The sequence below is a fragment of the Scleropages formosus genome, chromosome 14, assembly GCF_900964775.1.
Source record: "Scleropages formosus chromosome 14, fSclFor1.1, whole genome shotgun sequence".
Lineage (NCBI taxonomy): Eukaryota > Metazoa > Chordata > Actinopteri > Osteoglossiformes > Osteoglossidae > Scleropages > Scleropages formosus.
The window spans coordinates 10474301-10490107 of NC_041819.1; the positions used below are offsets into that span (position 1 = coordinate 10474301).

The 15807-nt window shown below is 38.0% G+C and overlaps 1 protein-coding gene across 1 annotated transcript; it reads left to right on the forward strand.

Moving 5' to 3' along the window:
* Positions 1-6717: 6717 nt before the first annotated feature.
* On the forward strand, positions 6718-15371 carry LOC108920400 (filamin A-interacting protein 1-like). Its single transcript, XM_018729133.2, has 2 exons — positions 6718-6835; positions 11359-15371. Exon 2 carries the CDS (start codon positions 11655-11657, stop codon positions 14133-14135), a length of 2481 nt encoding a protein of 826 aa, XP_018584649.2. The 5' UTR covers positions 6718-6835; positions 11359-11654; the 3' UTR covers positions 14136-15371.
* The last annotated feature ends 436 nt before the right edge of the window (positions 15372-15807 follow it).

A 15807-nucleotide genomic window follows, 5' to 3' on the forward strand; every position in this document is an offset into this window, starting at 1 on the left:
CATTGTCTTAGAATGCTTTCATAATAATGGCATTCTTCGTTTATATATTAGAAAGTACTCAATAGAATCAAGTTGAAGTACAATAGCTCCGAACTTTATGAAAACAACTGGCACTGGGAATCTTTTATCAAAAAGATTAAAATGATCAGTGAATCCTTGAACAGATTGCAAAAATTTTATTTTAAATAGCATTTTGAACAGACAAGCTGTGGTCTTACATGAAGGCACTGGTTTACAGCATGAACCACTATATCCAGGATGATGGCAAAGGCCTATACATACTTGGACCAATGTGTTGATTTCATATTGTAACGTAAGACTTCTGCTGGTTTTACTTATTTGCTTGATTGTTTCATTGATTGCCTATTTTTGAATAGCATGAAATACTTGTAAATATTAGGTTTTCAATTCAATAACATACACACACTAGCCTTACACAAAGCCTACTGTTTCGAGTGGGGTTGCGGCAAACCGGAGCCTAACCCGGCAACACAGGGTGCAAGGTTGGAGGGGGAGGGGAGACGTGAGGCACCCCAGGCAGGACTTGAACCCCAGACCCACTGGAGAGCAGGCCCCAGTCAAATCCACTGCACCACCACACCCCCTGTTAATTCAATTATTCTTCACCAATTCAGATTTATTAAAAGATCATGCAGTGTCACATTTTAATAGAGGAAAAGTGTAATAAACCAGTTTCTTAAGTTACTCTGTGATACTAGTTTGTCTTTAGTTTTCTTTCAGAGGCTGCATTCACGAATGTATCACTGAGAGTCTCTCACAGCCAAAGCAGATCAAAACCATCTGTTGACTCTTCTCATGAAGGTGGTAACAGAATCATTCCAGGCGATGACATCACATATCTACTGTTCCCAAGATTGCTGTAGGAGGAGATGCAATGAAATACTGGAGGTGTACCAAAACAGTATGTGTGCATTTTCATCACTGTGCAGTGGTGCTAAACTTTATGAAACTCCTAACGTGGTCTCCATATCCCTTTTATGGAATCTCATGTTTCAAGCTTGAAATTAATGGAAGTATCTTTCAAGGCCAAGCAGTTGAATCTATGAGTTAATCACCCCCAGAACTTTTAGCTCCTTAGCCAATATCAGAACAATCATAAGGATAAAGATAACAATGTAAATTCGGTGTTTATCTAAGAAGGCTTAAAACGATAATTTACTACCCAGAGGAAGCTGAATAAGCAGCTTTATGATAAATGAATTTAAAATGTTATGTATTACATAGAAAAAAAAATACATATTTGCATCGTGGGGGGCGTGGTGGTGCAGTGGGTTGGACCTCGTCCTGCTCTCCGGTGGGTCTGGGGTTTGAGTCCCACTTGGTGTGCCTTGTGACGGACTGGCATCCCATCCTGGATGTGTCCCCTCCCCTTCCAGCCTTACGCCCTGTGTTGCCGGGTTAGGCTCCGGCTCCCTGCGACCCCGTATGGGACAAGCGGTTCAGACGATGTGTGTGTATTTGCATCGGGAGTGTGGTGGTGCAGCGGGTTTGGCTGGGGCCTGCTCTCTGGTGGGTCTGGGATTTGAGCCCCGCTTGGGGTGCCTTGGGACGGACTTGGCCCTGTCTTGGGTGTGTCCCGTCCCCCTCCAGCCTTGTGCCCCGAGTTGCCAGGTTAGGCTCCAGCTCACCGCGACACTGCTTGGGACAAGAGGTTTGGACAATGTGTGTGTATTTGCATCACAGGTGGCACAATCATAGAGTTCTAGTAATAAAAAAACTGCATAATTTGGCCACTATATGCACATATATTGACCCTAAATAGAAAAAATGAAGTCCATAATGAGGGGATTTAACTCTCACATAGTTAATTTAATGCTGGTCATTTTACTGAAGTGAATGTAATCTGGGGTTAGTTCCTTCACTAATTTGTACCTGAACAACTGTCAGTGCATAATGATTTAATGTATTTCATGTGAAGTACATCATTTGAGTCACTCAGTAGACACCTCACTCAAAGCTAATTAATGAAAAAATGTATGTATTGATAATTCCGCATTCCGTTTAGGAAACAGTTTACTTATTTTTCTTTTTAAACCGCCAACAAAAGAACCAGCTGGTCCCAGGAGCTGGAAAGAAATACACAGAGAAGATACATATATACAACAAATGTATCTGAGCATAGATTACGATTACATTTAAATGGTAAGTCTATATTATACGTATTTCAATATGCAGGTTTAATCCCCAGGATACTTTGAGAATAATAACAAAAATTAACACAATGATTGAGGTTGGAAAATTCTGCCATTCTTGAGCTATTTCTGTAGGCATCAATTTGCAAGCCAAGTGAATCAAGGCTTAACAGAGGTCACAGATTTTGTGACAACATATATCTTCCCAGAGAACAAAAGCTTTCACTATGAACATAAAAATACACGTGACTTAAAAAAATAATTGTGAATAATTGTGACTTAGTAGAAGTTCAGACCATACTTTATGAGTAATTGATGCAGAAATCCAAGGAAATTGCAAAGGATTCAGAAGCTTTTTCTTCCAACTGTATCCAAGTCTTGTAAATTAGGGTAAGGGTGAACTTCAGCTGAATACAGAATAAAGTGTATAGGCAAAACACATCGATTGCAACACATTTTTCACTAAGTCTTAAGAGCTGACAGACTAGATTGGGTCTTATCTAATTCTCTCAGGTAGACATAAAACAGGAGACCTTCTCATGATGCCTGAGCTGAATTAGTACCCTCTCACTTGGAGGAATCAAAATTCTTAAACAAGCTTTTATTCTTATCTGGAGAAAATGACAAAATGTCAAAACCCTTTTGATAACTGCAGAATCTGTGTATGTGAAACTCTTTTGAAACCCAGAGTCCCTTAGATAAGTAAGGTATTTCTGCATATTGTAAGAGGAAATGACACCATGCAATGCAATGCATAATGAACACTGAGCAACAGGTAATAAAGTGATTAACTTTGTCACCTTTCAGTTTGACAGTCCTGGGTCTGAATCTCCCCACAGTCTGTACCTTACATTTTTCCAGTAAAAGGACCTCGCTGTATAAATGCGTACGTAATTTGAAATAGCTATCCTGGGTACAAACCTATAATGCTATAAACAATAAGCTGTCAAAGACCAAGGAATCTGATAATAATAATAATAATAATAATAATAATAATAATAATAATAATAATAATAACTCCACTGCATGATGAACAGGGGGTTGGACATGTTTCTTATGTCACAATCTCCCCTAAAGCACATGATCACCAGCACACCTTTCTGAAATAAAACATTCATACGCCCTTGTCAAACATTCATACGCTCTTGTTAAGGGCAGTTGGTGCTCATGCCAGTCAAGACTTCTACTAAATAAAAAAAGAGACCACCAAAAATTCTCTTGTGCTCAGTCACAAATTCTTTTTTCAGCAAGATATTTTGTATTTGCCTGCTCTAGATGAGTTTGTGCCCACCCAGTCAATCTTTTTTTGTTGTTAAAAGTCAAAAGAATGCATTCTTAGTGGGTCTGAAGTCGAAAGCCAGTCGATCAAAAACATAGGATAATGGAAATGATAACCAGCAATGTAACATAATACATACCAGGTAATCTGGTCTATGGCACAGAAGCTCGTGACTCTTTTCTGATAACACACTGTCAAAACTGGTAACTAAACCAAAAATTCTATTTTTTTTTTTTGAAATTTCATGGAAAGAAGACTCAATGTGGAATGTAAAAAATTTAAGTAAAACTGTAAACAGAACGGGGGGACACGGTGGTGCAGTAGGTTGGACTGGGTCCTGCTCTCTAGTGGGTCTGGGGTTCGAGTCCCGCTTGGGGTGCCTTGCAATGGACTGGTGTCCCGTCCTGGGTGTGTCCCCTCCTCCTCCAGCCTTACACCCTGAGTTGCTGGGTTAGGCTCCGGTTCCCTGTGACCCCATATGGAACAAGCGGTTCAGACTGTGTGTGTGTGTGTGTGTGTGTGTGTGTGTATATATAAATAGAATGTTGAATTAATCACTAAATGGACAAATTTTAAATGAAATACCTGACGGTCCAATTTACATTCAGTCAGTTCGGATGCAATGACCATCATTTATCCTCAGATTTTTTTAGAAATTTATATTACACCAGTGTTTTTTCCCTTGGACTTTAAGAATTCAGTCCAAGAAGTGTGTAAGATGAAAAAAAACAAAAGGTGATCTGACTGGCACATTTAGAATCATGCACATGGCTTAACTATTCCTGAGGCATAAGTATTTTGACACACTTAAAGAAGTGTTAACTATATGGAGATACTTTAAAATTAATAAAAAAAGGCCTTTTCTTTTTCCATTTACCTTTTGATAACACTGAAAACATTTTATTATTATTCCAGTTAATTTGTCAGTATATAAATATAGATACACAGATACACAAAAATGTGTATATTTATATACATACATATACAGAGGACGCGGTGGCGCAGTGGGTTGGATCGGGTCCTGCTCTCTAGTGGGTCTGGTGTTTGAGTCCCACTTGGGGTGCCTTGCAGTAGACTGGCGTCCCGTCCTGGGTGTGTCCCCTCCCCCTCTGGCCTTACGCCCCCTGTTGCCGGGTAGGCTCCGGTTTCCTGTGACCCTGTATGGGACAAGTGGTTCAGAAAGTGTGTGTGTGTACATACATATACAGTATACATTAGGTGAATTCTTGTAAATGAAAAATATTATCAATATCTGTTTAAATGGCATGTTTGTGAGTTCCTGAGCACTAAAATTAACAAAATATCATCAGTTCCCTTCAAAATGGACATAATTACATCAGTGGTTAATAATTATTGTAGTACAGTAGAACAAGGTAATTTTCCTTCACCAGTTGCATTGTAACTCTGTATGCCTGTCTACCTTTGCTCATTTAGCTCTTTATTTATACATACAATACTCAATGTGTATATTCAACAAAAAAATTAAAAGAAAAAACAATGCAAATAAATTCACATTCACTGAACAGCTGACAGATTTCAGAATATCACAGCTCCTGGGCAATGCAATTCGATATGGATTCAAATCAGCCCCAGTTTATGTGGAGTTGGCATGTTCTCCACAGTGTTGTGTAGGTTTTCTTCAGGTGCCCCGAGTTCCTCTCACACCCTAGAGATTCACGTGAACTAGTGACTCTAAAAGGCCAGTAGTGGTTGGGTATGTATGAATGTGATACATCTCTGCTGTATAAATATGTCAGTGAGCGTAGGGAGTTTAATATAGTGTATCTAACAATGCAAGTCCCTTTTGATAAAAGTGTTAGGTATGTAGATGCTACATCATAATTTGTATTTTGCTTTGGAGAAGAGTGTCAGCTGTGATGAAATGCTTCATAAAAGGAAGTAGGAGTATTAAGGTTAATTTCCCGTACAGTAAACTTGAAGGGGTGTACTTTGGGGTATACCTATATATTTAAAGATTTTATGAATGGAAAATCTGTGTGGAGTTTGCATGTTCTCCTCGTGTCTGCGTGGGTTTCCTCCAGGTGCTCCGGTTTCCTCCCACAGTCCAAAGACATGCTGTTGAGGTTCACCCATAGCGTGTGAGTGAAAGAGAGTGTGTGCTCCACGGATGAGTGACCCATTGTAAGTAGTGTATCTAGCAGTGTAAGTTACTTCAGTAAATAAGGTGTGTGGGCTAGTAACACTACATAGTATCCATTGTAAGTCGCTTTGGAGAAAAGCGTCTGCTAAGTAAATAAATGTAAATGTAAAAAGATGGCGTCAGGCTTCATTTCATATTGGATGTCAGAAGCTGAAATCGGCCCAAACCTGTTTCCAATTAATGTCATTGTCCTTTGTAATCCACTGAAAATTTTCTGGATTTTCATGATCCATGAGTTCAAGATTCTTTAATAAGGATAAATTCTCAAAAATAAAGTTGAAAGATACTCAAAATGATAGATTTAAGAAAGCTTATTAGTTGGCCAACAGCTGATGCCTAATTTGTTCCAGTGAATTACAGTACATTATAGCTCAGTTGTTTATTTTAATATAATATAATCTTATGCATTGTATAATTCATATTCTCGTCTGAGACATATTAGGAAAATACATCAATCTAAAAAAAAAGAATGATAAAATTACATTTACGCCCTGTATTTGTTTACATTTTTTCACTTGAATATTTTAGTTGATTCTGGAATTGAATATTTATTTGATCTCTCCAAACAGGAGATGTTGAGCTATTTCTGTATGACTTGGTTAATTACACTGCTTTCTGCTCCGATACACAACTGGGCCAGTGAAAACTCTACAGTATATCAACGTTTACATGTATTCATCCATCTCTTTCTATAACAGAGACACAGAAAAGACTTCCTTAGTGCCCTTTAACTATTTCTGTTTGTCCATTTATAGGAGTTCAGAGAAAAACACTCATTTCCTGGGCGTTGTTGTGTTATGACATCATCAAAGGATTAAGTCTTCATAGGACACTTTACATGCAACAGATCATGTAGGTGTGCGTTATACAACATTTCGTTTGCTGATATAATGAGTGAGGACATTGACTGGCTATTTCAGGTTTTATATGTCAGTTGGATCTTTTTTATTCCCTTGAGACTCTTTGCTTTATGAGACATTACAGCAGCAGGCAGCAGTCTCTCAAACACCTAACATCCCCTCCCACCCCCACTGCACACAAGTACACACCCCAGGAGAGGCTGTGCAACATGGCATTCCATATAAAGGCATGCTGATGATGTAATGCTCTATAGGCCGTGAGAATGCAGCAAGGACATCTTTTATTATTGGTTTTCTGTACTGGAATGTCCACATTGCTGCGAGAGACACGGATATGGCAAGAGAAAACTTTACTGCTGAGATTGCACAGACTTAGTCACAGGTAAGAAGCAAGTGATAAACAAATACAACTCTCCTTTTGCTGAGGGCTTAATAACTTCAGTCTATCTTTACTTTTATGTTTGATCGGTGTAATTCTAGTTTGTGTCTTTGCGTTATCTTGTCACCTCTAATAGAATAATGCTCGATGAGACAAAGTACAGGCTGATTGAAACTGTTGTTTATGTTCTTTCTCGTGTGTAAGAGGTTTTTAATTGTGTTTTCGACAATGTAGTAATATAATCTGATGGGATCACAGAGTTTTTTTTTCCATCATTTCAATGTTTTGGTTTTAGTGGTATAGAACTAATGTTTGCTAAAACAAAACAAAAAAAAAAATTAAAAACATAACTTTTTTTCAGCTGTTTAGAATATTTTTTGCTCTTGTAAGAACCGTTAACATAATGCAGTGACTATTTTGATGTCAAACATCCAATTTGCTTGACTGTTAAGTGACAGAAATAATTCCTCACTTGCTTAAGCCTAAGGAAGAATAAGCTTTTCTTATTAATTTTTAATACATCATACCTTTAGAAAATGGTTGTTCTTTAATGCTGCAGAAACCGATAGTTACTTCACAACTTGCATTATTTCAGTCAGTTGTCATCCATATCGAATGTTCGGTAATACCAACACCTGTCAGCAATACTTGCCAGTCAGGTGGTGTTACTGGAGCTTTTCTCTAAAATCCCATCAATCAGCTTGTCTGGAATACATTGAAACTGGCGCAAGTGAAGACAATGCCATAGTAACCATAATGTCTTTTTCGGTGTTTTGCATTTTTATCCTATTTTCGCATGAGTTATGACAGAACACATATCTCTATGTCTTAGCAATATTTGTGAATAAAATATGTGGCCATATGCCCAACTGATCCTGTTTTCAAAGAGAGGTGTTTCATTTGCAGAATCTGTCACTGCTATTTTTCCACCCACTGTGTTACCAAGCCTACTAAGCAAACATACTTAAATGTAGTCAACAGGAAAAGTGCCAGTTTCACAGCAGTTTATCAATACAATTACAATGAGATAAGTCAAAGGAACTAAAGCTGAATATGAGATGTCCAGTTCTGTGTCCTGTCTGCATATAATGTCAATCCTACTGACAATGTCTTCTATAGAGAAAGAGAAAATGTCCTCCAACTGACAGTGAGGGGGTATGATGACAATGATCAGTGAAGAACAACAGGCAATAGTTATCCCTGTCATTTTAAACATACCCCTGCCCAAAAGCTGACTTTGTACTGCTATTATGAATCTACTAGCTTTTTGGCTTACAAACAAAATAGATTTATTGAAACCCATTTTGTCCACAACACAAAAGTCACTTTTACCACTCGGTCACAATCAATGAAAATGTAATGATACAGATATTTCGTTTGTTTGTTTGTTAGACTCTTTAAAGACTTCTGATATAGTTGCCATAAATAAAAAAGTACTGTAAGATCTATCACTTTCAATTTTATAATTTGTATTTAAAGAAAAATTTTAAATTATTATACATAAAATACATTGCCTCCAAAAACTGTTATTTAGTTTTGATTGTTTATTATTCATCATCTTTACAGTTCTTTCTTTCAACTTTCTTTATTGTCTTGATTTTGGACTCCAAAGCAAAAGAACACCTCTTCATACTATGCATCATGCACACTTCTATACATGAGGTATAAAGACTATGAAAGCAAATTGAACTAAAATGACCTAACTCACATTTCGCTTATGTTTAGATGCAATTTACTGCCATCTGTCATCTTGGTGGGTTAAGACAGCTCATGCTTATTTTGTAGAGGGAGCTAGTAACACACTGGTTATTATTACTGTTGGACTCAAAGATTGCAGGTTCAAATCCCACCTCTAGCTGTAGTACCCTTGGATAAGGTATTTATCATAAATTGCTCTGACAAAATTGCCTGGCTGTACGATAATTTAGGTAGCTTAATAAACCATTGTAATTTGGTTTGGAGAAAAGAATCAGCTAAATGAATGCATGTACTTCAGGAAGGATTTCCAGAAATTAAAGTGAAAAAACATTATTCAAAATATATAAACTTAAATAGTATGGACCCTTCAAAAAGCTGTGTTACCCAACTTTAATACAACAGTTTACAGTCATGGCAACTGCTGTTTATACTGGATTTCATTAAATTAACCAACGGAAGCCTTTACTGATTTGTATCGGACTGTACATTGAATGCCCCAGTGATTCAAATTGTGTTAGTTGACTAAAAAGGGGCTAGTTGAGGGTTTGTTTTTGGTGGACATGGAGGCCCAGTGACTTGTGCTGCTTCATGTGCCTAAAGGGTATCAGAGAATGCAAGTTTGATCCCTGCTCGATCTGTTTGGTGTATGCATGTTCTTGTTTGCCTGGGTTTGCTCTCAGTACAAAGACATGTTTAGCACAAAACACTTATCATAATTTATCTTTCTCTTAGTTGAGGAACCCTCATAATGGTAACAATAATTGGCCTAAAAAAAAATTATATTTTTAAATGTTAGAACACTTAATGTTTAGTTTAATTGCATGGATACAATGGACAAATTTATTAAAATTGGTAACATTTAGAATGATGGATTAAAAATAAAACATTTCAAGTAAAAGGGTGATTCATGTTCTGTGACAATTCTTTTAATGTCTGTCATATATAATATCTGCACTCGTGCCTATGTTACGAAGATTCGACCTGTACATTTTCAAAGATTCGAAAATTCCCAAGTTTTACATGTTTATGTAATGCATTGATGGATTCCTCCTTGTGAGTTTTGTTAGATTACCATGAGACACACGACGGGCTTTTAAGATGAAACCCTTTTTAATACACGTTCACCCCACAGAATCCTCCGTTATACTGCAGATTACTCTCGTTTCTCAACTCCAACTGGTACCTGGCCTCCAGAGGAAAACTGCACTGTTTCATATGTATAACACAGAAAATAGCACAAAATATGTAATTATAGAGATGAGGTATTTTTCTGTAATTTTAAAACAGATAATCTTGCTGCAGGTGAATAAAGGGTAGTAAAATAAACAGATGTCCCAACCATGGTGTATCCTATCTCGCACCTGATATTTTCAGGATTGTATAGAGGGTCACTAAGACTGCAGCATAGCCATTCTTGGCAACGCCTTTTCATGTACTTAATTTCCTTTTAAAAGATTTTAATTATCCACTAAGAAGCAAAAAATAATACATACTATGCAAATAAACATGAAAATATAGGCCTTACTGGTATAAAAATAAAAACTGACAAAAATACCTATACATTTTCAAGAAGACCGGATTGTCAACATTTTACTAGGGTTAGTTTTTATTGACTTGTAACAAAACTGGCTCTTTTTTAATGATAAAACTTAGAATGACTATTCTGGTAGGAGGCTCTCTTGCAACATATGGAAAGCATCATTTCTATGAACAGCAGTATTCTGTAGTATTCTTTATTAAATCTACATTGACTTGTTAAAGATTTGGTGCAAAAGTGGCTACTACTAGGCTAAAAGTTGATAATTAATTCTATATGAAACAGCTACATATTAGAAAATTGTACCCGAGAATCATTTTGTTAGATTGAGAAACTTTTAGAGGAGGTCCCACATTAGTGTAGAAGAAGAAGCAGTCATTATCTGACACTAGTGCCAGCCACAGTTCATACAGACAGTTGTGCTCCATTTAGCCTTGTGCATGTACTCCCTTTCATGTTTATGTTTCCTAATAGAAAGTTATATGTAGGACAGGAAGTTTTCTGCCCTGCAGCTATGACATCGTGCTTCCCTGCCAAAGTCATGGAATGCATGAGTAAAGAACTGTTCTCTTTATGCAGCCAAGCTGTAATTGCCTCTGAAACAGGGGGAGTTTGTTTTATATATAAAGACAAGAAGTAAGGTGGGCGGTGGGCACATAACACCAACGCCAGTTGCAATGATTCCAACTTTAAACATCCAGTGGCTGGCGACCAAATGGCATGCTGAGGGTTGTGACAGCCACCCTTGTCACAGGCAGCCCCCAAATTGAGTATTGATCACCACAGCAAGTAGTCAAAATCTTTGAATTTAATGCTATGCCAGAAAAGGCCTCTTTATTGTTATGAATTTAGCAAAATAGAGCTAGCACCTCTGCATCTACAGATGCAGACATGAAATTGTCGGTTAAGTCCAAAACTAATGTCTTTGCCAACACACATTACACAAGTAGCTCTGTACTGAATTAGAACAGAGTAGAATAATAGAACTGATGACAAGCCCCTGCCCCATTCTGTGCCACACTTGACTAACAAACTTTTCCAGCCAAACTTCTTAACCAACCAACTCTAGAATCCACTAACTTTACGAAAAGGGTATCCACTGTCTGATCAAAAGAGAAACTTACTCAGACTTAGGTCCGCCTGTGCAACTGGGCACATTGGCCAGCAAGCAGTCGCCAACGATTTAGTTTGACGGCTATATTTTGTGGATCTGCAAGTTGGAGGCCTTCCCTGGCCAAATCTTCCTTTCAAAAGAGAAAATCACTGATAAACTGATTTCTTTTCTTTGCAGGATTTGGCTGCTATATAATCCACGGAACATAAGATGAAAAGAATATGAAAGTCACAAAATTGAGAGAATAAGAGACAACGTTCATATAATTTGTTTTGGAGATCCTGTTTGGGAAGTAATGACTAACTGAACAGCTGACCCAACATACTGTAAAGATTGATGAGCATACTGCCAGTGTCCTTGAGACCCAGAAGAACCTGATCTCAGCTCACAATAAGGCACAGCAGTATAAACTCTTTCAGCACTTAAAAGAGCTGTGTGATTAAATATATAATTTCTACCAGAAGAAGGAGGCCATGGCTGCCAAGCTGAACAGTGAAGGTAGTCATAATCGGCAACTTCGGCAAAAACTAGCTGCCCTGAGTAGACATGTGGATGAAATGGAAGATATGACAAGGACCCTGCGGAAAAAAAAAGAGGAACTCCTTGACCTGCGCGATAAAGAAGTCCGTGGTGAGCGAGGCAGTACTATTCTCCTGCCAGAAGTAGATGATCTTCAGAAAAAGGAGGTTGTAATAGAGGAAAAGGATGAGGAGCTGAGCAAAATTGAAAATCAATGTCAGGACCTCAAAAAGAGGTTGGATATTGAATCCATTAATGGCCAAAGCACAAGAGAAGAGATAAACAAACTGAACAGCAAGATAATGGACTTTGACAAATTAGAGGATGCATTTAGCAAAAGTAAGCAGGAATGTTGCTCACTTAAAAGCAGCCTAGAGAAAGAAAGAAGTCTGAGCAGGCTTCTATCCAATGAACTCGATTCACTGAAGGGAAGGATCAGAGAGTTAGAGGATGTCGAAGGTAAGCTAGAGAAGACTGAACTCTTGTTAAAAGAAGACCTCACTAAGCTAAAGGCACTGACAGTCATGTTAGTGGAAGACAGGAAGACAATGACCGATAAGATTAAACAAATGGAAGACAAACTTCAAAACAGATCAGGCAAAATCCAAGCTGAACAGGACAGGACTACTTTGATTACAGAAAAGCTTACTGAGGAAAGCAAGAAAGCCTTAAAATACAAGACTGAACTTGAAGAGAAAATTGAGAGTGCTGCAAAAGAAAAAGAGGATCTCACAGTGAAGTTAAAGGCAGCTGAGGAGAGAAACAATGAGTTGGAGTCTAAAATAAGTGTGATAAATAAGAGACTCCAGTCACTGGAAGCTATGGAAAAAGAATTCTTAAGGGATAAAGAAGAAAACATTAAAGCATCCTCAAACAACTTCAGCCCAGAAGATAACAAGGTAAAAGAACTTACGGAAGAAGTGGAGAGACTTAAGCAAAAAATTAAAGATATGAAGACTGTTGAAGATGATCTACTGAAGACAGAAAATGAGTTGGAATCCTTAGAGAAGAGATATTCCAATGAGCAGGAGCGAGCAAAGATATTGTTGGAAGAACTGGAGAAATCAAGAAAGGAGCTGTCTAAATATCAACTAGCAGAGAAAGAAGAGCTCAGTCAAGAACATATTCTATATAAATATTTAAAAGAAGAAGAAGCTAAGTCCAGCTACCTCACTAGAGAAGTGGAGGTCCTGAAGGAAAAATTACATCAGTTGGCAGGTACAGAAGATTCCTTTTGTCGTATGAAAAAGGACTACTCGGTATTGCTTAAGAAACTGACACAACAAGAGGTGAAGAACAAAGAAATAGCTAAGGAGATGGAAAACCTCACATGGGAGCTGGAAAGATATCGTCGTTTCAGCAAAAGTCTCCAGCCAGGACTAAATGGAAAATGCTTTTCAGACCTGCAGATCTCCTCAAAGGAAGTACAAACAGGCCTTAGGGACAATGAGCTCCCCGACTACAGGACCTTGCACCAACTGGAGAAAGAAGTGCTAAATGGAAAAATCCATAAAAACTGTGATTCGGACGATGACTTGACTGATGATGAGCTGCATCTCAGAAAAGCAAGTGCCTCTGTGAAAAATGCAAACAACCTGAACAACAGCAGACGATCCAGGATGCTCTTTCCTAAGACTAAGGAAAGCCATAAGCAAACAAGCAGTGGTAATGTAGTATCTCAGCCGAATGGGGATACTGTACAACAAGGAGATGTGGTACTGACACACACCCCTTGGCAGCCTCTTCACATAAAGGTGACTCCTGACCATGTGCAAAACACTGCTATGCTGGAGATCACTAGCCCCACCACAGAAAATTCTCATTGCTATACCAGCACAGCAGTTATACCCACTAGTGGTGGCCCACCAAAGCAAAGAATCACCATCATTCAAAATGCATCTATTTCTCCATGCAAAGGCAGAAGTAATTCCTCTTCTGATGGTTTCTGCATCCCAGACAGACCCATGTCACCTCTATCCATGACGACATTCTCGAGAGCAATAACCCCAGATTCTTCAGAGTCCTTAACCCCTGAGAGAGCATTATCCCCCATACAGATTGTATCAGTCACAACCAGTACACCAGAGCGACCACAGCCCACAGAGTTTGTGGAGGTATTGGGAAGCCACGCTGTGTTTAGGGTGACCCCAGAGAGGCACACCAGCTGGCAGCTGCAAAGATCCAACAGCTCTGGCTCAAGTGTCATCACTACAGAGGATAACAAAATTCACATTCATTTAGGAAGTCCTTATATTCAGGCCATAAACACCACCTCTAGCCCTATGAGTCCATGTTTTCCTACTGAACAAATACTAAGACCTTCAGGTAACTCCTCTAAAGGCAGCAGCAAAATTACCAGTAGCATCACCATAGCACCAACTACCTCGCAAAATTCAAGGTCCCCACAAATTAGAGTAAGTAACTTGTATGACTGACTTCAGTAATCATGAACCAACTATAAATCAGCATCTCAACTCTGCCCTTGTCAAACTAAAAAAGACACAACTCTCCTCGCCTCCATATCCCCTCATCTTTCTTAAACATCTGCTGAATTGTGTACTTTTTAGTTTTATTTTTAGTGTGAAACCTTGAACTAATTCTTAAAACAAAATCATAAAGACTGTGAAAGCACTAATACACCAAATAGTTGGATTCTTTGTAAACTCACCTGTGCACTTACTGAATATTCTTAAAGTAAAATTACCATGTAAAAAGAAAAAAAATATGATGCCTTAAGAAATGTATTTGTTTTTCTTTCACTTTTTTTGTGGCATTGCTTTATATTTTATTGAAATTGTTTCTTCTTTTGATTAATTTTACGAGGTAGAGACAGAACACAGAAATTGCAAATATGTCCATGTACATAGACCAAGGTGAAAAGGTATTACAGGTATGATCACATAGCACTTTCTAATAACTTTCACAAGGGTGTTCATACATGTCAAATTTCTTAGAATTGTCAGGCAAATGAAATGTTAATTTTTTCCAGTGTTCATGTATTTCTTTTCAAATTAAAATTTATACTTATGTTTTCTGTTCATATGATCAAATGATGTGTAAAGCTCAGTTTTATTTATGAATTAAAATAGTATTAATGTAAAGCTTTTGGAAAATACTGTAAAGGAAACCAAGAAGCAACAAAAATTGAGAAATACACTTTTGAATGTGTACCTGGTATAAAATGCACAAAATATGAAAAAGTATATACCACACTACAGTTTGAATTTCTCACCCCAAGAGCTGTACAGTCCTTGCAATACAAAACTTGTACCTTTGGGACTGTTTTGTTACAAAAGATTAAAATCTTTTAAAATAATATTTCTGACACAAAACCAAGGGTCCTCCTGTGATATGTATCTATTTCTGTCTGATGTTGATCTGTAAATATTTAAAAAAATATATATATGTCTATGAGTTTAGGGTTTTACTGTTCACTGTTTTTGTTTATATGTCTAAAAATATACAGGTAACGCCCAGATAGAGTATCATGCTCGTTATGATATGGTTGGTCAATATGTCACTTTATTTGAGGGATTCGCCAAATGGTCTATTACATCTGCTATAAGCTGGACAATGTCTGCAAAGCTATGCAATTTGCAAGGTGATTAAATGGAAAAAACACACACACACACACCACCTTAACCGCTTGTCCGGAGCCTAACCCAGCAACACAGGGAAAAAAGCTAGATGGGGAGGGGACACACCCAGGACGGGACGCCAGTACATCGCAAGACACCCCAAGCAGGACTCAAACCCCAGACCCACCAGAGAGCAGGACCCGGTCCAACCCACTGCGCTACCGCACCCCCTGGAAGACACACATTCAAGAAATACAATGTGTTTCGATGTGATTTTTTTCTTGCCAGCCATTTAATTGATTCAAGCTAGAATCTGTACAGTTTGGAGAGCTGAACCCTATTAGGGAAGATCAACAAAAATATGGCAGACCAAGCACAACTCCATTAGGGCTTCAGGAAGCTGTTTTAAAAGGCTGCAGTTTAAAATGGATTATGCACACTTTATCTAAAAACACAGAGAGTACACAATAGAGTGCAATCATTCAGTGCCTTCAACTCTTTCATGTGATACAGAAGCATCAAGTTGTAA